This window comes from Clavispora lusitaniae (assembly GCF_014636115.1).
Source record: "Clavispora lusitaniae strain FDAARGOS_655 chromosome Unknown tig00000038_pilon, whole genome shotgun sequence".
In the NCBI taxonomy this organism is placed as follows: Eukaryota; Fungi; Ascomycota; class Pichiomycetes; order Serinales; family Metschnikowiaceae; genus Clavispora; species Clavispora lusitaniae.
This window is the reverse complement of record NW_027093976.1, coordinates 108452-132504: the sequence shown is the minus strand read 5'-3', so window position 1 is coordinate 132504 and position 24053 is coordinate 108452. Positions and strand designations below refer to the sequence as shown.

General features: G+C 45.0%; 9 protein-coding genes across 9 annotated transcripts; 5 read left to right on the top strand and 4 right to left on the bottom strand. All coding sequences in view use genetic code 12, as the record gives it.

Annotated features, from left to right (window-relative positions):
- Positions 1 to 431: 431 nt before the first annotated feature.
- CHS3 (chitin synthase) lies at positions 432 to 3887 on the top strand (the record flags this gene model as incomplete). The annotated part of the gene is made up of 1 exon (XM_002618735.2): positions 432 to 3887. One exon carries the CDS (start codon positions 432 to 434, stop codon positions 3885 to 3887), a length of 3456 nt encoding a protein of 1151 aa, XP_002618781.2.
- A 1809-nt stretch (positions 3888 to 5696) lies between these two features.
- On the bottom strand, positions 5697 to 6980 carry FAD3 (Fad3p; the record flags this gene model as incomplete). Its single annotated transcript, XM_002618737.2, has 1 exon — positions 5697 to 6980. The coding sequence occupies one exon, from the start codon at positions 6978 to 6980 to the stop codon at positions 5697 to 5699; it is 1284 nt and encodes a 427-aa protein (XP_002618783.1).
- A 1475-nt stretch (positions 6981 to 8455) lies between these two features.
- Positions 8456 to 9526, top strand: OP4 (Op4p; the record flags this gene model as incomplete). The annotated part of the gene is made up of 1 exon (XM_002618738.2): positions 8456 to 9526. One exon carries the CDS (start codon positions 8456 to 8458, stop codon positions 9524 to 9526), a length of 1071 nt encoding a protein of 356 aa, XP_002618784.1.
- A 717-nt stretch (positions 9527 to 10243) lies between these two features.
- FOB63_001187 (uncharacterized protein) lies at positions 10244 to 12529 on the top strand (the record flags this gene model as incomplete). The annotated part of the gene is made up of 1 exon (XM_002618739.2): positions 10244 to 12529. The coding sequence occupies one exon, from the start codon at positions 10244 to 10246 to the stop codon at positions 12527 to 12529; it is 2286 nt and encodes a 761-aa protein (XP_002618785.2).
- Positions 12530 to 12793: 264 nt separating this feature from the next.
- Positions 12794 to 13332, bottom strand: RPL14 (60S ribosomal protein eL14; the record flags this gene model as incomplete). The annotated part of the gene is made up of 2 exons (XM_066102141.1): positions 12794 to 13078; positions 13219 to 13332. The coding sequence occupies 2 exons, from the start codon at positions 13330 to 13332 to the stop codon at positions 12794 to 12796; spliced, it is 399 nt and encodes a 132-aa protein (XP_065958444.1).
- Positions 13333 to 14851: 1519 nt separating this feature from the next.
- On the top strand, positions 14852 to 17140 carry FOB63_001185 (cysteine--tRNA ligase; the record flags this gene model as incomplete). Its single annotated transcript, XM_002618741.2, has 1 exon — positions 14852 to 17140. The coding sequence occupies one exon, from the start codon at positions 14852 to 14854 to the stop codon at positions 17138 to 17140; it is 2289 nt and encodes a 762-aa protein (XP_002618787.2).
- Positions 17141 to 17536: 396 nt separating this feature from the next.
- On the top strand, positions 17537 to 18103 carry SPC3 (signal peptidase complex subunit; the record flags this gene model as incomplete). The annotated part of the gene is made up of 1 exon (XM_002618742.2): positions 17537 to 18103. One exon carries the CDS (start codon positions 17537 to 17539, stop codon positions 18101 to 18103), a length of 567 nt encoding a protein of 188 aa, XP_002618788.2.
- A 106-nt stretch (positions 18104 to 18209) lies between these two features.
- FOB63_001183 (uncharacterized protein) lies at positions 18210 to 21575 on the bottom strand (the record flags this gene model as incomplete). The annotated part of the gene is made up of 1 exon (XM_002618743.2): positions 18210 to 21575. One exon carries the CDS (start codon positions 21573 to 21575, stop codon positions 18210 to 18212), a length of 3366 nt encoding a protein of 1121 aa, XP_002618789.2.
- A 1443-nt stretch (positions 21576 to 23018) lies between these two features.
- On the bottom strand, positions 23019 to 23972 carry FOB63_001182 (uncharacterized protein; the record flags this gene model as incomplete). Its single annotated transcript, XM_002618744.2, has 2 exons — positions 23019 to 23773; positions 23870 to 23972. 2 exons carry the CDS (start codon positions 23970 to 23972, stop codon positions 23019 to 23021), a joined length of 858 nt encoding a protein of 285 aa, XP_002618790.2.
- Positions 23973 to 24053: the final 81 nt, after the last annotated feature.

Below are 24053 nucleotides of genomic sequence, written 5' to 3'. Positions count from 1 at the left end.
CGAGAAAAGGATGCGGTTTTTGGCACATTGGGATTTCTTTTCTGTTTCTGAATCAGTTGCCGCAGAGACTTTTTGCAGCGCTAGGATGCTTGTTGCCGCCATTTCCCACATTTGTTCCGGATCCGAATGGGCAAAGGCATTTTGTACCGATCTGGCATCTCCTGTACATAGCACCAAAAATTCAAATTGTTGTAACATTCACAGCCCAGATTTTCTTCCCGATATAGTCTTTTTCACCTCTTGTGCCCGCCCCCTTCTTTACAAGAACCGAAAACGTGGCTTTACTTTTCTCACCATACTCAAGCTGCTTTCTCTCTGAAGCTTCTTGTCCCGTCTTTTCAACGTTTGAACTTCTTTTCACTTTCTATTTATAGCCGTGGGACGTGTCTGACTTCCATCTGGGTTAGAGCCACCACTTTTGCATTGAAAGAATGTCTTCTTTCAGAAACAGCACCAACTCGCAGAAATACCAGAGCTTTGATCCCGAGGCCGGCGACTTGGGCAGAAAACGTTCGCTTGTTCGTCCAGAAAGACAGCGTTTAGATCCAGATCATCCGAGGTATCACTATGCCCAAGTGGCGTCCCAGGAAGCTGCGCATCTCAAGATCCAGCCTTCGACGACTGGTCTAGATCCAGTGGTTTCCGCTGAAGATGAGAAGGCTGGGCTGGGGAACTCCGAGGAAGAAGGAATTCCTCTTATGGACTTCGACCACGGGAAGGGCGGCAGAGAGGTTTTCGGCTTGAACGACGAGAGCCCGGCGCGAAAGGCAAACAACCGCCGCTCGCATCCTCCGCCAAACGCTGCGGAGGACGATAACGATGGGCACAATATCTACTTTTGGAAGGTTTATTGTTATATCATCACCTTCTGGGCGCCGGCTCCGTTGTTGAGGCTTTTTGGCCTCAAAGACAAGAGCCGTCAATTTGCCTGGAGGGAAAAGATCGGCTTGATCAGTTGCATCTTGTACTTGGGTGCGTTTATTGCGTATCTCACTTTCGGATTCACCAAAACTGTTTGTCACTCGTCCGCCGTCAAAATGAGAAACAACGAGGTGCAATCCAACTACTTGATTATTAATGGGCGTACGTACGACTTGTCGAGCTCGAGACACCCAAAAGCCGCCGGTGTTCCTGGCGGCTCAAACATTTTATATCCTCCCATCAACGCTGGCGGAATGGATGCCACTTTCATGTTTCAAAATGTCAATGGCAACTGTAAAGGTTTGATCATGCCAAGGGACAACTGCTCGATCCCCAAAAGCGGTGATGAATTGGCCTGGTACATGCCTTGTCGTTTGTTCAACCAGGATGGAAGCTCGAAAGTGAACAACACCCATGTCTACTACGATGGATGGGCTTGCCACACCAGTGCCGCTGCAAGAGATGCTTACTATGACTTGGAGGTCGATGGTGATGTTTATTTCACGTGGGATGATATCAAAAACAGCACAAGAAACTTGGTTGTGTATTCGGGTGTTGTTTTAGACCTCGACTTGATAAACTGGATTCTGACTGACGATGTCACGTATCCAGACTTGTTCAAGAACTTGAGAGATGACGATGCCTTCAAGGGCCATGACATTTCGTTGGTCTTATCGAATTCCGAAGAACGCAGAGCAGCAAAGTGTTTGACTGAAATCATCAAGGTTGGTGTCGTGGACTCTGATACTATTGGATGCATTGCCTCGCAGATTGTGTTGATTGTGTCTTTAGTTTTTATTTTGTCTGTTGTCGTGGCCAAATTTCTTATGGCCTGTTATTTCAGATGGTATGTTTCCATACGACAAGGAGCCACAGAAATTGACTCCAAGTCTATGGCTGCCCGTGACAGAGAAATCGATAATTGGGTTGACAATCCAACTGCTACTGCGCCAATCAACACAATTCCAGTGAAGGCAAGAGCAAATTATAAGACTCAGAAAACCAATAGACAGAGTGTCTTTTTCAAAGGTGGCACACAGAGTTTGACTTTGGCGCCAAATGGCGACCTCAACAAATACTATGATGATGCGGAAGATAAGCTCTCAAAAACATTCAAGTACACCACCATGAATACGCAAGCTGCCACTTTGGGAAGGGCCAAAAACCGCACAACCCAGTCCAGGTCGATGATTTTTGACCACAGTAGGGCTCTGTCGGTTGATCTTTTGAGACCTCACTCTACTTTCAATCCATTCGATACCATGGATGATTCTGCGACTGCTTTGAACCCTGCTTTGATTCATCCGGATGTTGTTCCACAGCCACCTGTCGAGTATCAGCCTTTTGGTTATCCATTAGCTCACACAATGTGCTTGGTTACTTGTTATTCTGAAGATGAAGAAGGTTTGCGGACCACGATTGACTCGATTGCTACCACTGACTATCCAAACTCACACAAGTTGATTGTTGTGATTTGTGATGGTCTTATCAAGGGATCTGGAAACGATAGAACTACTCCTGAAATTGCATTGGGGCTTATGACTGATTTCTGTATTCCTCCAGAAGAAGTTCAACCTCATTCTTATGTTGCCGTGGCCCAAGGTAGTAAGCGTCACAATATGGCCAAAGTCTACGCCGGTTTTTACAAGTATTCTGACGAAACTGTTCCTCCTGAAAAGCAACAGAGAGTTCCTGTCATTACTATCGTGAAGTGTGGTACTCCTGAAGAGGCTGGTAGTGCAAAGCCTGGTAACAGAGGTAAACGTGATACCCAAGTGATTTTGATGTCATTCTTGCAAAAGGTGATGTTTGATGAGAGAATGACTGCTTTGGAATATGCTATGTTAGAATCTATTTGGCGTGTAACTGGGTTGATGCTGGAGTTCTATGAAATCGTGTTGATGGTTGACGCAGACACCAAAGTGTATCCAGACTGTTTGACTCACATGTGTGCAGAAATGGTGAAAGATCCAACTATCATGGGATTGTGTGGAGAAACAAAGATTGCAAACAAAAATCAGAGTTGGGTGACGCTCATCCAAGTGTTTGAGTACTACATTTCGCACCACCAGGCCAAAGCGTTTGAATCTGTCTTTGGTGGTGTGACATGTTTGCCTGGTTGTTTCTGTATGTACCGTATCAAGGCACCTAAGGGAAATAACGGATACTGGGTTCCAATTTTGGCGAACCCTGATATTGTGGAAAGATATTCCGACAATGTTGTTGACACTTTACACAAGAAGAACTTGTTGTTATTGGGTGAAGATCGTTATTTGACATCGTTGATGTTGAGAACCTTCCCCAAGAGAAAACAAGTTTTTGTTCCCAAGGCTGCCTGTAAGACTATCGTGCCCGACAAGTTTTCTGTCTTGTTGTCGCAACGTCGTCGTTGGATCAATTCCACCGTTCATAACTTGATGGAATTGGTTTTGGTGAACGACTTGTGTGGTACATTCTGTTTTTCGATGCAATTTGTCATTTTCATTGAGTTCATTGGTACATTGGTCTTGCCCGCAGCTATTTCCTTCACCATCTATGTCATTATCTTTTCGATCACATCCAAACCTACACCTTGGATGTCATTAATTCTTTTAGGTGTCATTTTTGGTTTGCCTGCGGCATTAATTGTGATCACTATATCGTCCGTGAAGTATCTCGTTTATTTCTTCATTTATCTTTTTGCTTTGCCTATTTGGAATTTTGTTTTGCCAACATATGCATTCTGGAAGTTTGATGATTTCAGTTGGGGTGAAACGAGAACTGTTATTGGTGAGGATACAGGAGAGCACGGTGCAAAAGAAGGTGTATTTGACTCATCAAGTATCACCATGAGAAGATGGAGAGAATGGGAGAGAGATTCGAGATTCCAAGGCAACGCTGGTTTAAGCACGCCTGGAGCGGTCTGGGACCCATCTAACACAGAAAGAGACGTAAGCTATTCTGAGGACTCGGTTGACACACCATAGGAGCACCACGTGAACACCGGAGCAAGAATTGATGCCCCATAAACCATCGGTTTCGAGATAACAATTGATGCCATGGGGAATGGCCTCTTGCGTTGGCATCTGAGATATTTAAAGTTGGCGGAATGACTATGTTTGTTCCGCTCATACTACAGTCATACGATTATCGACATGAAAATGCATATATTTGTAAATGAGGAAGAAGTGAAGTAATGTATTACCAAAGGGAATGTAGGGAATTCTTTGCCCTTTCAAAGGGCATCATTAAGGCAGCGGTTAGCGGAAGGTGGTACTTGGAGTAAATGACAGAGATGTTGAAGAAGCAGAAGAGTCCGAAGACCGTTCGTAGTGCTCCTTAAATTTCTTCAATCTCCACGTAATTCTGGGTTTGTTCACGGACGGTTGGAAAGCTGAACCCAGGGTAGCCAAAGCATACAACATTGAAGCGGAAAATAAATAGAACGACAGAATAGGTTTTGAGACACGGAGGTCAAAATGGAAGGAAAAGGTCTAACTTTATGGCAATCAAGTTTTTTTTTCCATTGAATGCTCAAGGGTTTATTTATCAGCAACATCATAGAAGCGTCTAGAGCATGAGCCCTGGAATTCTATTTTTTTTTTTTTCTGCACTCTCATGTCCTTTACGTGCGTACCTTTCTTTAAGGTTACGAAGTGTATTTTGAATGCGCTTCAAAAAGGCTCTAAAAAGTTTCTAATTGAGCCATTTGCAGTTCGCAAAGCGGTCAAGGATTCAGCCCAAAAAGAACTTTTGCTCAAAAGATAAATAGGTTGGACAAATTCCAGTAATGGGGCGGCCTGTCAAGTATTAGCGAAGCAACAAATTTTAGGCGGAACACGATGCATGGCGGATTCAAATTACTGTGCATTGGCACCTCGAGTCGAGAAAATGCCCGCATAGAAGACCCTCTGTGCACACTTTCACACTTTTTTTCTGCAGGGCCGGCCTTTATCTTGGAGCCTCGTCTTTTCCCATTGGCTATTGTTGTCGCCTTGGAGAAATTAATCCGCTTCGCATCGATGCCGCTACCATATTTACGAGCAAGGGGGGTAAAAATATGCCCAGAACGGAAGTCCCCAAAACTCAACGTTGCGGCCCTAGACGCATGGGAATACGCTCCACTTTTCGTTGCATGGGATTTTCGGCTAATGTGACGATGCACAGTGAAAGCAATGTGGAGATGCTCCGCAAAAAAAAAAAATTACAAAATAGGGGCTTTGGGCTGACAAATGGGAGCTGAAAGTGGATACGGAATGTAATACAGTCCATGAAAATAATACAGTCCATGAAGAGTACAGTCCATGAAATAGTACAGTCCAAAGAGTACAGTCCATGCAAATAATAGTTCATGAACATGATAGTTTATGAAAACACAATAGATGAATTTACTGATCTATCACGAATATGCAGCCAATTAAGCATAAACCCTACCCTTACGTCTAAGCTTATACTTCCCATAACCATCTAGTGGGTGAATTCCCGAATGAAACATCGCACGATAGTAAATATGCTCGCAATAGTTGAGTGGTATCGCGAACATTTAACACCAAAAAGCAGACTCCCAACAAGACAGACTGCTTTGGATAGCATCTTTTGTTCTTTTGGTTAACTCTGGCTTGGCCATGAGGTAAGAACATTCAGTACTAGAGATGGTTAGTGCATGAACAAAAAGATTAATATCATGAACATACAGTCTGTGCAGAAAATATGTATTGTGCATTGCGTTCAGAGCTGGTACGATTAATCTTGTAGTTTCTGTCAATTCTAATTCTAACTCTATTCTAGTCTATCCTCTAGTTCTTTGGAGTCACACCCACGCCATTGGCGTTACGGAACATCAAGACGCCATTTCCCTCTTCGTCGGAAACGAACTGGCACGAACGCATCACTTTCCACAAAGACTTCCACATGTTTTCGCCGTCATAGCGGTAGTGCTCGCCCATCACCTCTCTGATGGCCGCAGTGGCCTCTCTCGCGTTGTAGAATGGAATTCTCGACACATAGTGGTGCAAAACGTGGGTCTCGATGATGTCGTGGAAAATGTGTTGGCCAATGAAACCGTAATCACGGTCGATGGTAGCAGCAGCACCTCTGGCAAAAGTCCATTCTTTGGCTGTGTAATGAGGCATCGAAGGGTCTGTGTGTTGCAAGAAAGTCACAAACACCAACCAGTGGTTGACCCACAACCATGGAACAAACCAGTTGATCATCATGTTGAACAAGCCAAAGTGCTTGTACCACTGGTAAACGGCGAAAATGGTGGACAAGATGCCAATGTCCGACAAGACAATGTACCAGTACTGGTGAGCATCGAAAACAGGAGAAGATGGAGCGTAGTGACTCTTGGCGTACCATGGAAGATCGATGGTTTGGCCCGTGGCATTTGTGGCCAAGTACAACTGCAAGCCGCCCAACTGCTGGAAGACAAGAACCATGAGCGACCAAATTGGCAGGTCTTCAACAAGCTCCGACACCTTGGTAACACCACGCGACTCGAGAAATTCTTCTTTGGTGTATGGAATGAAAACCATGTCTCTAGAGATGTGGCCCGTGGCCTTGTGGTGCTTGGCGTGGGAAAACTTCCACGAGAAGTATGGCACTCCAAGATACGAATGCAACACCCAGCCAATGAAGTCGTTGACGTTCTGGTAGTCAGAAAAGGCGCCGTGGCCACACTCGTGGGCCAAGATCCACAAACCGAAGCCGAACAATCCAATCAAGTAAGACTGGACCATCCACAAACACGCACGAGCTACCGTGCTAGCGGTCTCGTGGCCGACAATGTCCACTTTGGGAATATATGTCATTCCCACGTAGCCAATAAGAACCATCATAGTGATGTCACGGGCCACGTAGCCGAGCGATTTGACCAAAGAACGCTCGTAGCACTTTTTAGGAATGGCAGACAAAATGTCCTTGATGGTGTAGTCGGGCACATTGAAGTCATTTCCAAAAGTGTCAACGGTTTTCAAGCCGGAGGAGGTCTTTCTGGAATCAGAAACAAACTCGGCAACATTTCCCCTTTCGGAAACACGATAGGACAGCACGTCTGCCCCAGTGGTAGTCACAGTTTCCATTGAATGAACGAAGGTCAGGAAAAACGAAGACAACCAAACAAAAAAGAAACCAGAGGCAGAAAAATTGAGCGTTGATGCGCCTCTCGATGTACCCTCTGTTATCGGGAAACATCTTTTATTAGCGCGTCTACTATTGGGCACAGTTGCACGTTCTTGTATAGAATCTTTGGAAAAGGGGTATCTTTGGGTTTTTTCCAGATTCTAATCTTGCTTGTAGCGACTACATGTCCAAATCCTCTTTCTTTTTCTGCTTTGTGGACCCCGTGACGTGGCCAATTAAGCGTCCTGATAAGAGGAGTTGATCTGCGCCCCACCGTTTTCGCTCGAAAAATCAAGATTGGCCTGCACATAGAGGGCGCGGCATCGCCAGTGCATCGATGTTCTGCAGTATCGTTTTTACGGTATTGCATCTTTCCCAGTAGTCCTAACATATTGATGAATTTTGTGACAATTTAAATGAAGTAGTAAACTGAATCAAAATTTTACAGGTCATATTTTATAACACACCATAGTTTCAACCCGCCATATTTCCACCCACACCTTTCATCATTTGATCGTCGCATTTCACGTGCTCGTAAATTGACATTTGGGCACGACAGACAACGAAACTTCGACAAAAAAAGAAACGGACAACAAACAGAAAGAACAAAAGTGAGGACAAAGAAAGTATAATGTGCAAATTTGGCTCATATGGCAAACTGTGGGGAAACGGTATTCACTCCTCCGCATTCTACTTTTCCGCCTTATATTCTCCTTTTTTCTTGAACATATTCCCCATCAACGCTGCACTTTTGTACTAGTCTCTGTTCGGCTATGCTTTTAATTTCACTCAGTAGGCTTTCTTGTCATACATGTGCACCATTGCTGTTCTTGCCAATAAAGTAGCCCATAGATGAGTACGTCAACCTCAACCATAGTTTGTAAGAGATGCGAAATTGCTTTTCTTTGTTGGTAGTACGTTTCGTTGTCAGCCTTACAGAAAGAAGTTGCAGGGCCGTTTACTCCATTGGGGCCGAGAAACACATGGAAATAATAAAGTATCGGATGCAAGAATCGGAATTCGTCCCCTCATTTGGGGTTTTCCATGGTAACCTGGGGAAATGTACAGGAAAGAACTTTATACCCCAGGTTCTAGATGGAGGATTCCGCGAATCACACAAACGATAGAAAATGGAAGGAGAGCAAGAGAAAATAAAAATCTTTCCCTCTTGTAAACGCCTTTTAGCTCTTACCCAGATTCGGTAATTTGCCGTAACCAGGGTCTCCACCGCATCTTGTGTGCAGGCGCGCGGCTACTATGGCGAAGGTCCATATTACCGTATGCGGTAATAGTATTGATAGTTCACATTGGCCGTTCAGCCTCGCTCCACCGGACGAGAAGAACGACCAATATAAAAATGTAGCTATTTTCTGGTCCATTTCTGCTTTTTCGTATCCTTTCTTTTTTTAATTTTCCATCTGTATCGTCGCCCACCATGAAGCTTTCTACGCCTACACTCATGGCCATTTTGGTCTCTTCTGCTTTCGTATCGGCCTCTCCTGCTATTCCCAAGCCTTCTGGGGCAGAGTTTACAGGATTGGTCAAGAAGTCGGATGTATCCGATGCATTGAGCATCATCGAGGAGTTGGGACGTTTGAACCAAAAGAGAGAGCTTGTTGACGACGAAAATGAAGCGTTTGAGCTCTCTAAAAGAGCAGACAATTTGCTCACGGAATTGATTTCGGCATTGGCTAACTCTGGAATCATTGGCCAGGTCTGGAAAGCCTTGACCAGCGACCCAGAATTGAAAGGCGTGGTTTCGTCTCTTGTGAAAAATGCTCTTCAGACTGCCGTGACACAAGGTCCCGCATTAATCAAGGCTCTTTGGAACTCCAACTTGCTTCAGAACTTGTTCCAGACTATCTGGAAAGATGGCGCGTTGAGATCTACTCTCTTCTCTGCGGCAAAGGCCATTTTCGGCTCGGGCTTAAACTTGTTGAAAGCTTTTCTCGCTGAAAAAACCGGCGGCTCCGGTGCTACTCCTGCTGCCACCCCTGCTGCCGCTGCCACACCAGCCGCCGCTAAGAGAGAAGTTGATCTCACTGAGTACTATGATAAGAGAGACTTGGTCGATGTGGCACAGACAGTTTACTCTGCCATCAAGAGCACCGGTATCGTGCAATCACTCGTGAAGAAGGTTTTGGCAGATCCAACGGCCTCGGTGGAATTCTTGTCGACTGTTTTCCTGAAGGGACTTGTTGTGGGCAAGGATGTGTACAACTGGGCCAAGTCTTCCGGCGTGTTGCAGTCTGGTCTTAAGTGGCTTGCCCTGAATGGAGCAAACTACGCTAAGGATATTGCTGGTTTCCTTGGCTCCAAGATTGCCAATGGCGAAGCTTCTGTGTCCGACATTGACGGAGCTTCGGCGCCTTCTGGGACCACTGTGGCCACTACTGCGGCGATTGTTGCAACTGCTAATGCTGCTGCCACTGCCGCTGCTGCTGCCGCTGCCGGGGCTGGGGCTGGTAATGTCGCTACTACGCTCATCCAAAAGAGATTATACTGAGCTCTAGCAGGTCTGGATATCTTTTTATTTCCCAAAAGGTGCTTAATAGCGTTCATTTCTTTCGTCTCTTATATTAGTAAATGCGTACCGTAACTTGAAGTGGCTTGCAGAGTCGATGCTAGTAGGTTAATTTTGCCCAGAACCATCTCTTCAGGGTCTTTGTGGTATGCCACTAAACTTGATGAGCCTGAATAGTTCTTCTTACCAAACTTGAATATTGAGAGCTTAGTACGAAGAAATTGAATTCGTTTATTCTTGTTGTCTCTGCCTGTGGTCCATTTTGAATATTCTCGCGTTTCTCCAGTTTTCAGGCATTTCTCAACTACGCCAAATTTGCCAGCACCATTTAAAATTTACACACAACAAAATCAAAAAAGTAAAACCTGTGAATGTATCTAGAGTGATTATTCTGATTTATTAGAACCATTTGTCTTGCCTTCCATGATTCAAGATCTGTTTTCTTCGCCAGAACTCTAAACCACTGCCTAAGAAAAGACGTCAAAGATGGAAACAGTTGTCAACCGGACACGATAATAAAAACGGCAATGGAAGATTACACTTTGCTTACCATATCTTATTTCCTCTTGATTTGTTATCTATCTTCTCGTCTTTCTTCCCGTCTGTCTTGATTAGCCACTTGCACCCGTGCACCATGTGGAAAATTTTATCTCACTCCACTCATATCAATCTTGTTTAGAGACATCTGGATACACTAACATGTTCCGTGGAGTTGCGTCTCTTGCTAGACTTGGAAACAAGGCGTTTTTGCCTACGGCGCAAAGGCTTCCCGTTTCCCGCGGCTTTGCAACTTCGTTGGCCAGAACAAAAGAGTTGACGTCTGTGCCAAAAACCTATGAGGAAGAAAAGGTGATCATCGACGAAATCAACGCTTCGTTGAGCGAAAAGGACTTGTCTGGTGCCACAAGATTGAGAAACATTGGTATTTCGGCGCACATTGACTCGGGCAAAACCACCTTCACCGAACGTGTTTTGTTCTACACTGGAAGAATCAAGGCCATCCATGAAGTGAGAGGAAGAGACTCTGTGGGTGCCAAGATGGACCACATGGACTTGGAAAGAGAAAAAGGTATCACCATTCAGTCGGCAGCTACTTACTGCTCGTGGGAAAAGGACAACAAGGACTACCATTTCAACTTGATTGACACTCCGGGCCATATTGACTTCACCATTGAAGTCGAGAGAGCTTTGCGTGTTTTGGACGGTGCCGTGCTTGTTGTTTGTGCTGTAAGTGGTGTGCAATCGCAGACTGTCACTGTCGACAGACAAATGCGCCGTTACAATGTTCCAAGAGTGACTTTCATCAACAAGATGGACCGTATGGGTGCTGATCCTTTCCGTGCCATTGAGCAGATCAACCAGAAGTTGAGAACACCAGCTGCTGCTATCCAGGTCCCTATTGGAGCCGAGGCCGACTTGAAGGGTGTGGTGAACATTATTGACCGTGTTGCCATCTACAATGAAGGTTCGCAAGGTGAGGAGTTGAGAATCACCGAGGAGATTCCAGAAGACTTGGTGGACTTGGTTGAAGAGAAGAGAGCTCTTTTGATTGAAACTTTGGCCGACGTGGATGAGGAAATGGCTGACCTTTACTTGGAAGGTGAAGAGCCTACCGTGGAGCAGATTAAGAGTGCCATCAGAAGAGCCACCATCGGCAGAAAATTCACCCCTGTTTTGATGGGTTCTGCGTTGGCCAACAAAGGTGTTCAGCCTGTGTTGGATGCTGTGGTGGACTACTTGCCCCAACCTAATGAGATTTTGAACACAGGTCTTGAACTTGTTGGAAACGAAGAAAAACCAACCACCTTGGTTCCATCGTCGACTGAACCATTTGTCGGTTTGGCTTTCAAGTTGGAGGAAGGAAAATACGGCCAGTTGACTTACATTCGTGTTTACCAGGGTAAGTTGAAGAAAGGTGCATACATGAACCACGTTAAGACAGGCAAGAAGGTTAAGGTTTCAAGATTGGTAAGAATGCACTCCAACGAGATGGAGGACGTCGAAGAAGTTGGAGCCGGAGAAATCTGTGCCACTTTCGGTATCGACTGTGCTTCGGGCGACACTTTTATTGGCCACAATGCCGACAAGCAAATTGCCATGTCGTCGATGTTTGTTCCAGACGCAGTCATTTCGTTGTCGATCGAACCCAAGACAAAAGACAGTGGAAACTTCTCCAAGGCCATGAATAGATTCCAAAAGGAAGACCCTACCTTCCGTGTGAGATTCGACCCCGAGTCAAAGGAAACTGTTATTTCCGGTATGGGCGAGTTGCACTTGGAAATCTACGTGGAAAGAATGAAGAGAGAATATGGCGTGGAGTGTGTGACAGGAAAGCCTCAAGTGGCTTACCGTGAAACTATCACCGTCCCAGCTGAGTTCGACTACACCCACAAGAAACAGTCTGGTGGAGCAGGTCAGTTTGGTCGTGTTATCGGAGAGTTCAAGCCAATTGAAGGTGAGAACAAATTTACCCAGCACGTTGTTGGAGGTAAGATTTCGGAAAAGTACTTGTTTGCATGTCAAAAGGGATTCGAAGACTCTTTGGAAAAGGGTCCTATGATTGGCCACAAGGTGTTGGGTGTCCACATGCACATTAATGATGGTCAGTCGCACATGGTGGACTCTTCGGAATTGTCTTTCCGTCTTGCTACACACGGAGCTTTCAAGCAAGCTTTTATGAAGGCTAACCCGGTAATTTTGGAACCGGTGATGCTGGTGGAAGTCAGTGCACCAAACGAGTTCCAGGGACCTGTGGTTGGATTGATCAACAAGCTTGGAGGTATGATTATGGAAACCGTTAACGGACAAGATGAGTTTACCGTGAATGCCGAGTGTACATTGAACTCGATGTTTGGCTTTTCTACATCTTTGAGAGCGTGTACTCAGGGCAAGGGCGAGTTTTCGTTGGAGTTTTTGAAGTACGCCCAAACTTCTCCACAGTTGCAGAAGCAGTTGATCGAGGAGGCACAAAAGAAGAAAAAGTAACTTGTAAATATAATGTAAATAGCATGAGAAGAGTATTGAAAGCGTTTTGTAGTGTCAGCAACGTTATGTAATGCGGCAGATTACTTTGCAGTCATGTGTGTTCGTCAAACCAGCGAAGAGGCGTACATAAACTCGATAGACCCTCATTGAGTAGTTTTAAAGAAAGTGGTTACAAAAGGATGCGGCTTCAAAGCCTCTACGTCTCAGTTCTACAACATGGGTTCGTATGATACACAGTTGTATTAGTCGTATGTAAGGGTGCCCTTAAGCCTTAGCAGCGATTTTCTTGACAGCAAATCTTCTTTGCTTCTTCAAGATCATAACCTGGAATCTCTCGAAATCAGACAAGTTAGCTCTGGTTTCTTTGACAGCCAACTGCTTGGCAGCTGGAGAAGCAGCCCACTTGGCGTCAATGTCAGCAGCAGCCCACTTTCTTTGAACAGTACCGGTTCTGGCACCTCTTGGCAACTTAGCCAAAACAAATGGAGTCAAGACAACCTTGCTCAAAGCAATAGCTTGTCTGGCGACAGATGGACCGTCAATCAAGACCTGCAATAGTTAGTACGGGTGAACATGAAAAACACAAAACGTGAAACACAAAATGCATGGGACTATGCCCAGATGGACTTTCAGGTGGAAATGGACCTTTGGACGGAAATGGGTGTAACACTTTGGAGATGGGTACATACTCTCTTTTGGTCAATGATTTCGACAATAGTGGCCAATGTTTTGGTCTCGTCAATCAAGACAATACGACCAACTTCAACGAATCTCCAGTTGACAGCTTGAACAGTGGTAGACATGGTGCTGATTTGTATGTATGGAGAAGAAGTTCTGAAGAGCGCTTGAAAATTTTTTTTGTTAGAGAGTGCGACAGACCACAGGAGTGCAGACAGACGCGGGAGGTGAAGTCGAGGGGGTACGGGTGCAATGCTCACCAGCACTGCAGACAGCTGCGAGCGCCGTTAGGGCTCGAGCCCTCGTCTCCCACCTTCTGCAACCTGGGCAAGGACATGGCTTTCACGGACAAGATGCACGGCAGGGGGTATTCCGTGCATCTTTCACCGAAATCAGAACTGTCTTTTGGCTAAAGCGCCTAGTTAGGGCTTTTTGCACGGATGGGGCCTTGAGTTGCATGCAGTACAGTGGCATATATAAAGCGCCCAATCCACACGATACACATTGACAAGATTCCATGACAAGTTTGCATTGACAAGAATGCCAAATGTATGTTTCTTGCGGTGAATGATGATCTAATTTGCGTTCTAGAGTTTGGTTTCCGAAACACGCCTAGTTTCATTGAGGAGCCAAACACCATGCGACCAACTTTTCTCTGACACCTTTCAAAGTCAATGAACACTACTAACTATCAGCCTCGAATGTGTCACAAAGTGCCCAACGACGCGATGTCTTGATATCAATCTGATCGCTATCGGATAGATTGTGGCTGGCTCCAAATCTTGGCCAGTTCTTCCGACGACTCTTCTCTACAATCTTTGCACCTCTCTTCTGAAAGTAGCACATCTTACCTAACTTTCTTTAAGAATCATGCTAGGTTCTTTGGATCCTGTGCTGTTTCAGCAAAGACTTCTCTGTACTTCGGAGTCTAGCATAGTTCTCCACACTGTTCAAATTGGATTTTCATTCAATTCGAATTAAATCGGGCACAGTTTCTCTCTGGTTAGCATACACAACTAATCGTCTCTTCTTTGATTTCCCTTGCCATTGCTCTAACGTTGGATGCCTTGCAAGCCTCTATTGGGTGGTAACGCTGTTGGCATGATGTAGATTCATTTCAAGACAACTATCGAAGACAATCTTCGATACATGCTCAGAATACTTTTCTTACGTTCAGTAGAAAAATCACCAGCCCCTACAATCGAAAAATCACAGTGGTAAATAATACAAGTTGAGGTCAAAACAGCAAAAGTGAATAAATCACATAGCGAATTTTTACAGACTGAAACTGGCTTCAAGAATCGGGTCTGGAAGTCTGCCACGCCGTCCTAAGAACTTTCTGGGCTTATTCTGGCGATTTAAATTTTTCTCTTCACGATTCTCTCTTATTCGTGTTGGACCATCAAGGTTTGGCCAATACGCACAATTATGCTCGGCTGGATTGATGGAGTAGCCTACGCCCATAAATTCCCACACATATGCCGAATCTTCTCTGTACTCTCTTCAAAGAAACTACCAGCCTGTATAATTTCCAAAACCCAGCAAAAACCAGCAAAATCTAACCTCAAACTCTTGTAATCAGAGGGGAGTGCATCACGTGACATCACCACCAAAGCGAAAAATTACTCACTGGTACCTTAGTCCATGTACAAACGGCTAGCCCGACTCATGAGCACGAAAAAACCCGTCCAGCAGCCTCCGTGGCAGAAACCCGTCCCTCCTTCGGCCCCTGTCTTGAAAATCTACAACTCCTTGACCCGGGCAAAGGAAGACTTTGTGCCTCAGAAGTTCAACTACATTACATGGTACTGTTGTGGGCCCACGGTGTACAACTACGCCCATATGGGCCACGCCCGCAATTACGTGTGCTCTGATATCTGCCGCAGAATTTTGCAAGACTACTTTGGCTACAACATCAACTTTGTCCAGAATGTGACTGACATTGACGACAAGATCATCATTTCTGCCCGCCAGCAGTACTTGTTTGAGCAGAAGATCGCCAATGTGTACACAGAGAAGACGCCTGAGCTCGTGGAACAGGTCAAGGGCTACTTGGGCGAGTATGTTTCGAAGAACTTGCCCGACTTCAGCGGAGATTTGGAGAAGGATCTTTTGCCTTGGATAGCGTCGTTGGATCTCACTGCTTTGGCTGTGTCGGCGCCTAAGTTACCCATGCATGCGAATGCGCTGAAAAGAGCGCATGAGGCCATCTTTGGTGCCGCTCCTTTCGCCGACTTTTTGTCTGCTGTGGAAGAAGTTTGTGTTCCGAGCCTTGATGCCAAGTACGGCTCTTCGGTTGTGGAGCCTTCCATCTTCAAGAAATTGCCAGCTTACTGGGAAAACAGCTTCAACGAGGACATGGCCAAGCTCAATGTTCTTCCTCCTACCGTGACTACCCGTGTCTCTGAGTACGTTCCGGAAATTATCGACTTTGTCGACAAGATTATTTCCAACGGCTTTGCGTACGTCACTGCAGACGGCTCTGTGTATTTCGACACGGCCAAATTCGAAAATGACCCAAACCACGACTACGCAAAGTTGCAACCTTGGAACAAAGGCTCGATGCTGCTCATCAACGACGGCGAAGGCTCCTTGTCTGTTTCGGAAAGCATCATCAAGAAGAACCCTGCAGACTTTTCTTTGTGGAAGGCGTCAAAGCCTGGTGAACCTGCTTGGGACTCCAAATGGGGGCCAGGAAGACCAGGATGGCACATTGAGTGTTCTGTCATGGCGTCGGATATCTTAGGTTCTACTATTGATATCCACTCGGGCGGCATTGATTTGTGTTTCCCTCATCACGACAATGAGTTGGCCCAGTCTGAAGCGTACTTTGACAACAAGCAATGGATCAACTATTTCATGCACAACGGCCACTTGCACATTCAAGGTCAGAAAATGTCCAAGTCGTTGAAGAATTTCATCACTATCGAAGAAGCTTTGCAAAACTACACCAGCCGGCAACTCCGGTTGATTTTCGCTTTTGGCAACTGGGATAAGCCCATCGACTTTAAGGATTCTTTGGTTCATGAAGTGAAGGCGTACGAGTCGTCCTTGTCCAAGTTCTTCACTACTGTGAGAGCTTTAAACACTGATTACAAACATTCTGTTTCTTCCGGCCAGGCCATTTCGAAGAAACTTTCTTCTGCCGAAAGAAGTTTGCTTTCCGATTTGGAAACCGCTCAGAAAGAGGCACATTTGGCCTTCTGTGACAACTTGTCTTCTCCCCAGGTTTTACGGGTGATTAGTGATTTGGTGTCGAAAACCAACACGTATATCCAAAGCACTGTGGTGGGCCAAAACGAGTTACGCATCGAGCCAGTGATTGCTATCACAAAGTGGATTGTCAAGATTTTGGACATTTTGGGCTTTGAAGCCAGGTCAGATAGACTCGGATGGGTGGACTCTGTCTCTGGCGAATCTGACACTGGCGCCTCTAAGGAAGACGTCGCTATGCCATATGTCAAATCATTATCTCAGTTCAGAGACACTGTTCGGGATCTCGCCATCTCCAAGGCCGAGTCCTCCGAGTTCTTGAAAGCATCAGACGCTTTGCGTGGAGACTTGATCGAATTGGGCATATCTTTGGATGACAGACCTACTGGTGGGGCATTGGTGAAGTTTTTGAATGAGCAAGAGAAGGAAGACTTCATCAAACAGCAGCGGGCCAAGGAACAGCAGGCTTTGGAGAAGGCCCGTAAGAAGAAGGAACAGGCCGAGGCTGCTGCCAAGAAAGAAGCAGAACGGTTGGCAAAGATGAAAATCAATCCAAAGGACCTTTTCCAAGACAAGTCATTGTACTCCGAATGGGATGAACAGGGTATTCCTACGAAAACTTCTTCGGGCGAAGAGGTCACCAAGAGCATGAGAAAAAAGTTGATAAAACAGTACCAGCAGCAGGAGAAGCTCTATGCGGAGTACCTAAGCAAACAATAATCTAATAGACATGAATACGACTAGTATACGAAGTCAGTCGGAGGGTAGTAGAGTTAGATAATAATAACATAATTAGCAAAGTAGCAGAATCTACCGTATCGTTTTCGTTTCGGTGTCGTAGAATTCATCGGGGTAATTTATCCCAAGACTAAACCTTAAATGCCACTACTCCAAATTGCAGAATAGGTGCGAAACGGCCCATTTCTTCCAGAATGGACACTTGTCAGCTACACAAAAATCCAATCTGAACTTAAAACTCTCCATCTATATTCTACAGTATCGAACAATTCCAGCATCTCTTTCCTTTCCAACTTTACCTCCCATTCCTTTCCCACTGTATTTCTGCCCTGGTTACTGGGTGCAGGCCAACATCTACACCTCAACCACTTTCTTTCCATGTTCAGTCTTACGTCCCGGTTCCAGGCCGTAGCAAATACGACTCTTTCGGTGTCAATTGCCGTCAGCGTGCTTGTTGCGCTTATTTCGATTGCTCAACTTTATTTTGGCGATGCGTGGAACATCGCCACCACTAGCATCGAAAATGTTTCTGCCTCCGCTACAGTCAAACATTCGAGATCGTTTGGTGCCGCCAACGGCAAGGCCAAGGAAAACTCGAAGATTGTTTTCGATTTGGACGCCGATTTGACCCCACTTTTCAACTGGAATACCAAACAAGTGTTTATCTACTTGACGGCAGAATACGAGGGGAAAACCCCAGAGTCGTCCAACAAAGTGACGTACTGGGACAAGATCATCACATCGCCGGAAGACGCGGTGCTCCATTTGCGTAACCAGAAATCAAAGTATTCTGTGTGGGATGTGGAGAAAAGCTTCCGTGGCCGGAATGCCACGTTGAAGTTGGAATGGAATATCCAGCCGTGGGTTGGTCCGTTGTTGTTTGGCGAGACCGAAACAGCATCTACATTCCAGTTTGCGCTGTCCAAAAAGCCAAAGAAGAGCTAGTGTATATGCTACTATGTACAGAGATATTAGATGATAGTGTCGAGTAAGTAGATTAGGAACTCGAGATTTACCATGCATGCATGTAAATCCTGGGCGAATTATGCCATCACACAGTGTCGGTTGAGATTTGAAGATGGCGAAGAGCGTGAACTGCTCTGTCACGCTTCGTCTTCACATCCTCTTGTGTCGAGACTGGCGCCAACTGGTCGAGTGAAGAATAGAAATGCTGGAACCGAGCGCGTTCGGGGCCAAAGTATAGAAGATACTCCATAGTCTCTGGAAAGTCGTCATAGAGACCGAAAGCCTTTTTCATATCCCCATCGCAGTAAATCTCCACGGCCCGAATGAGGACCGAAGCCAAAGATGGCTCGATGATGTTTTTGGTGGAAATCTGCCGTCCTGGAACAAAAAACTCGGGTGTCTTCTGCAAGAGCGCCAGAAGTGTCCACGTTTGGGGTGGGCTAAGCCGGCTGAACTCAGCAAGCTCAGATGAAAGGGTCTGCTGGGGATCCAGAATACGCGCAAACTCTCGCTCGAGTTGGGTGAAATCTCGAACGTTGTAATAGTCGTTGAGCAACTTGTACTTTTGATGGATGCTGTCTGCACTCAAGGAGCGACGCAAGTAAACCACAAGAAGCTTATAGATGTACTGGATCTTGCGGTTTATCTTGATCTCAATCCAGTTGCCCGAGACCAAGAACTTTTCACATACTGCTAGAGCATGGCGAAGTTTCTTCAACGTAACAGTTTTCTGCATAGATCCAATGGTTAGCTGGGAAAACTGGGGCCCAGAAAGACGGATGTTCCGCTTGCAAACCGCCTCCAACATTTGTTCGTATTTTTCTTCTCCCGCCTGTGTTGCCCGCAAAAGACGGATTTTATGTGTCACTAGTTTCCGATACTGAAGTTGCAAGAGCTTGGGCACGGCCCTAAGATGAAGTGTATCGATGATATCATGAAGCTCAGAAAGTGCATTGTCTACCATTTTTTCTGCCGACGCCAAGTCGCCTTGAGCATGGTAGATGTGGCTCATCTCTGACAATATGGACACACGAAACTCGAACGAAATATGAGAGCCGAGCTTCTGCTTGATTTGCGTGAGAAACTTCACCACTATGTCCATTGTGTCTTTTTTGAGGGCGGTGGCGACCGCATATGCTGATACGATTTTGAGCAAAAGAACCGAATTCTGGGCAATTTCGCTGACAGGCAACTTTTTACCGGCAATGTTATCCACAGACGAGAAGCCGTACAACTCGAAAACAGACTCCAACAAGTTGTACGAGTTTTCATAGCTGGTATTGTTGACTTTGTCCATATGAAGCAATGACTTGATGAGATAATAGTAAGAGCTCGCGCTAATGGGAACTTTCAGTTTGACCATTTCTCGATAAAGTTCCAAGACTTGTGCGTGGCCCTCGTATGTGTGCAATTCCGAGAAATGCTTGAAAAATGGAAGGAAATGGAGTTCGCTTAATCCGTTTGTGCGTTGAGCTTCCTCCAAATACGAGCGGGCGGCTCGAAGTTTTCGTAACGATACAAAATGCTTGATTACTTCCACCAATAACTGGTTTTTGTTTCGAGGACTCACGTCACCACGATCAATTCTTTTGATGATGCCTGTGACTTTTTGAGCCAAAAGCTGACGAAGCTGTGTATCTGGGGTCGACTTGAACCATGTTCGGTACATTTTGATTTGAGCCTTTGTGATCAAAGAATTGGAAAAAGGAACCACAGAGTCCACATGCGCCATGAAAAGTAAGTCTTCTGCTTTCTCAAATTGACCGAATTTCATTAGAGCGTCAACAGCCTTCTGATAAACCGTATCATCTACTATATTGAGACGGCTAGCCAAAGCGAGAATAGCATCGAGTTCTTTTGTGGCGTAGACTGAAGATGCAAAATCGATCATTTTTCCAGCGATTTTGGCATCAATGAGCCGAACCTGAGACGATTCCAGCTGTCTAATGATTTCTTGAAACGCTTGCATCGCTGAACCCACGTCGCCTTTGAAATAATTCATGGAGAACATCTCCGCCTGTAGTTTCGGGATGCTTTCACCTGGAAATTCGCCACTCGTCGCTTTTTGCAAGAAAGTGTCAAACCACATACGAGCTCCAGCATCGTCGTTAACATTAAGCCTGCTTTTGATGAGCGCCAAAAAAATCAGAGGAGTCGGCGCCAAGTTTCTTTTACGCAATTGCTCGTACAATTTATCGACCTCGGAAGTAGCCCCTATAGAAGCCAAAGCGTTCATGACAACCACATAATGCGCCACATACGGCAATTCTCCACGACCATACATGTCTTCGAACTGCAGTTGAAGAAGCCGCCAGTCCTTTGTCTTGTCACTGATTTTTAATAGTACGATGATCTGGTCGTCTCTTTGCAACGATGGATGATCAGCATACACTCTTAGCACTGTTTCGTACTTTTTCTCGGAAAAATACGCCCACATCACATTGAGAAGGTCTTCAGGTGTAATATACAGCAAGAGGCCTGTGGATAAGTGGTCTTTCTTGAAGCTCCAGTAATGGTGGGCCATGCTTGGATAAGTTTTCGCAATGGATGCTAGTAAAGAAGACATAAAGAGCGAAAGCAGGTGTTTGTCATTCCCTGTTTTCTGGGTCACAATGCGTTCAATATTTTCGATGTGTGTTCGGATTGATACGCCTTCGTACGGAAGTGCTAGCAACCGAAGGGACAGTTCGTAGACTAAATGTTCTGACAGAGTTAAATGCAAATTTCCGTCGCCCACGAGGCCGAGGAAGGAAATGAAGTTCAGCAAGACAAGGTCGAAGTTGAGTGACTGTGCCGAGTGCAACATACATTTTCGGACATATGTTGCGATTAAGAGTCTCTTGTCGTCGATGTCATATTTTTCGCTTCTCAAAAATGCTTCGATGGCAGAATGATTTGCTTTGACTATTCCCAAAGCGTCTGTGGAAAGCTGGAGTGTGGACATGAGTACATCAGCCCATTCTGACTTTGCGCCAAGATGCTTCATGTTATATATGGGGCGAACCAAACGAGTGTAAGATGCGTAATCGCCTCTGTTCATCATTAGATGGATTACTTTGGGTTTGAGTTTCAAGAGCCGCTTTTGAAGCTTGAGGTCCTCGAAGTTTTTGGAGAAGACAGTTTCCCACGTTTTCAAAACCAACTTGTATGCTTCATGCGATAACTCGCTCGACGCCATGTCGATGGCATTGGAAAATAGAATATACAATGATGGAGAATACTTGCGACCAGATGGCGTTCGTAGAGCCTCGATAAAAGAGTCTTCTTGGACAGGATCTAGAAGGATTTTCTCTATGGGATGAGCCATGGAAACGGCATGTTGGGACGCCAAAGTTGAGGTTTGGATCTGTCGAAGGTGGAAAGTTTTGGAGAGAATGGATGGGTAGGACCGGCTCGCTAGAAGCTTGCTTATAGTTGTACATCGATGTTTTCCACTTACAAAACGGAGCATCTTTCAATGGGCCATGCTTTTTCAATAAATAGAGATAGAATGCAAATTTGGAAAATCAGACTACTCCAGGTGATGTGAGTATAGGCGATTTTCGCATCTAGTGGTATGCAGGTCTAGAATAGATGGCCTGAGATGAAAAGTCCACATTAATAAACCAAGAGGTCGGAAACCGAAGTTGAAGATTAAAGTTTAAGCGGTTGAGAGTCAAAAAGTGGAAAGTTAGAACATTGGAAGTTGGCATACGGTAGGAAACAGAGGTTGACAGTTACGGATAATATGTTATCCATGGAAGAGTAATACGAGTCTTGAAAGAGCGCAACCAGGAAAACAAGCCAAGAGAGAAACAGGTAGAAGAAAAGACCATGTAATGATCAGGATGAGAAGATGATACAACAGATAAAACAGTAGTCAGAACTTGGTTACAGCAACCCCCACAATGTCAGCACGGCATTTCTCCTATCAGAGTCATTAAATCAGTTTTTGTGTTTTTGTAGTCACCGAAGCAGAAACTTCTAGTACAGTGTGAATATGAAGAATCATCATGCAAAGAAATGCCGTGCGTCCGTTGTGTGCTTGTATGAGAAGCAATAAATGGTTGTCCTGTTTCTACTATTGTTAGTTTTGATCTGTTTTCTGTTTTTAATCCACAGAAAGCGTTTGAAATCAGCAAAGACCTATCATCACCTCTCTTTCTCCAACACCTCAAAATTTGTACACAGAGATGCGACTCCTCGAAAGGGGAGAAAGAGGTTGAATATGTCCGCCCGGTCACAAGTATCCTCATATGAAACGCCGCGTGTTTAAGTGTAAAACATACCTTATAATGTTAGTGAGTTTCTCATGAAACAAAGTAAAGGGCTCATACAAGGCTGAAACTTAACGATAATGCGATTGTCAACCCGGTGATTCAGTTGGAACAATTGGTAAATGCAAATAATCTTCGCCCTTCGTAGGTTCAAACATACCATTCATTGAAGCCCATACTAGCATGCATGGACTGGCAGCATTTCGATATTTTTTTTTTCTCAAGAACAAAATTTTCGTGCGTCTCGCTTTATATATATAGTGGAATGGTTGGCACACGACATTTTAATCAGGGCTTTAGTGCGATAGTATACTAGTCACTGTGAGAAAGCTGGATTGTAATACGATGTTTAATATGAATCACAAAAAGTAATACTTGCAATCATAATGAGCCAGTTTCATTGAAAATAGGCTATTTCAAACGGGACCTATAAAAAACAAAATTCCGTATAGCTTATATTACGTCAAAGTATGTGTCGCAAGCCCAATATCTAGGCACAAGGATACTTCCGATGATCAAATTGTATACTTATGCTCTTGTACGAATATGGCAGAAGAAACTTGGAGATCACCCTTAAGCGATAGCGACCACCATAATTGAGGCACGTGTAGATAACGGACTCTGTGAACTGAAATAAACTAGAAGAACAACACCTTAACGAGTACGGTAAATGCAACGTGCGCCGCAATAAGCACACTTATCAATAAGCGAAGCCTTTTTTGATCCTCCGCAGTTCCATCGCCTGAAAGTCCCCTGGTATTTTTGAGAATAAGTGGCCTCAACTTCACGACTATGGAAAGACCAGAAACAGCGCCGCTGGCGGCCACTAGAATCCACTGGAGGGCACTCAATAGTTTATGGTGTTTCGAGCTGCTTACGAAAACCACCAATATAAAATTAGCCACTGTTACCGGAAACCAGAGAACATTTGCGTAGCTGTAGATGGAGATCACGCGAGTTAAGGAAAAGCGTTCTTCGAACTTCATAAACCAGGTGGTAGCCGCAAAGAAAAGAAATGGAACCAAAGCTGTGTAACCGTAGAACATTATGATCGACATTGTGAGAAGCAGGAAATCGTATTCGTATTTCCCGTCATCTTTATCGGAGTAGAGCCAATGTGACACGAGGTTAGAGCTAGTGGACGAAACAAACATGAGAAAGATAAGAGTTGCAGTAATCCAAATGAAGCCATATAATTCAGAGTCCTCGTCTACCCCTGCCACGGCTGATGCATTATTGAACGGATTGAGGGCAAGACGAACCTTCTCAAAGAACTCGTCGGTATTTATATCGAAAAAACGACGATAGAACCCCATCTGGAACATATGTCCATGTTTCTGGTCACCTGAATGGGAGGCTGTTTGAGCTTGGGGTGTATTGAAATCAGCCAAATCTGTCGTTAGTATCGGTGGAATCAGGTGGCTGTTGATACGGAAATCAATGGCCAGACATATTCAGCTCGAAAGCTGCCGAATGGAGGAAAACATACCATGCTGGATCAAATCTGGAGGCGATTGTAACCCTTGGTCGCTTTCAATATGCTGACCCAGGAACACGTCTTCATCATTCTCTATTTTAGTGTATCGGGACATGTAGAAGAAATGATAGGTAAGGATTTTGTTGTGCAGGTTATGCCTATCACTTTGCACCCAGGCCAAATTTCAGAACATTCC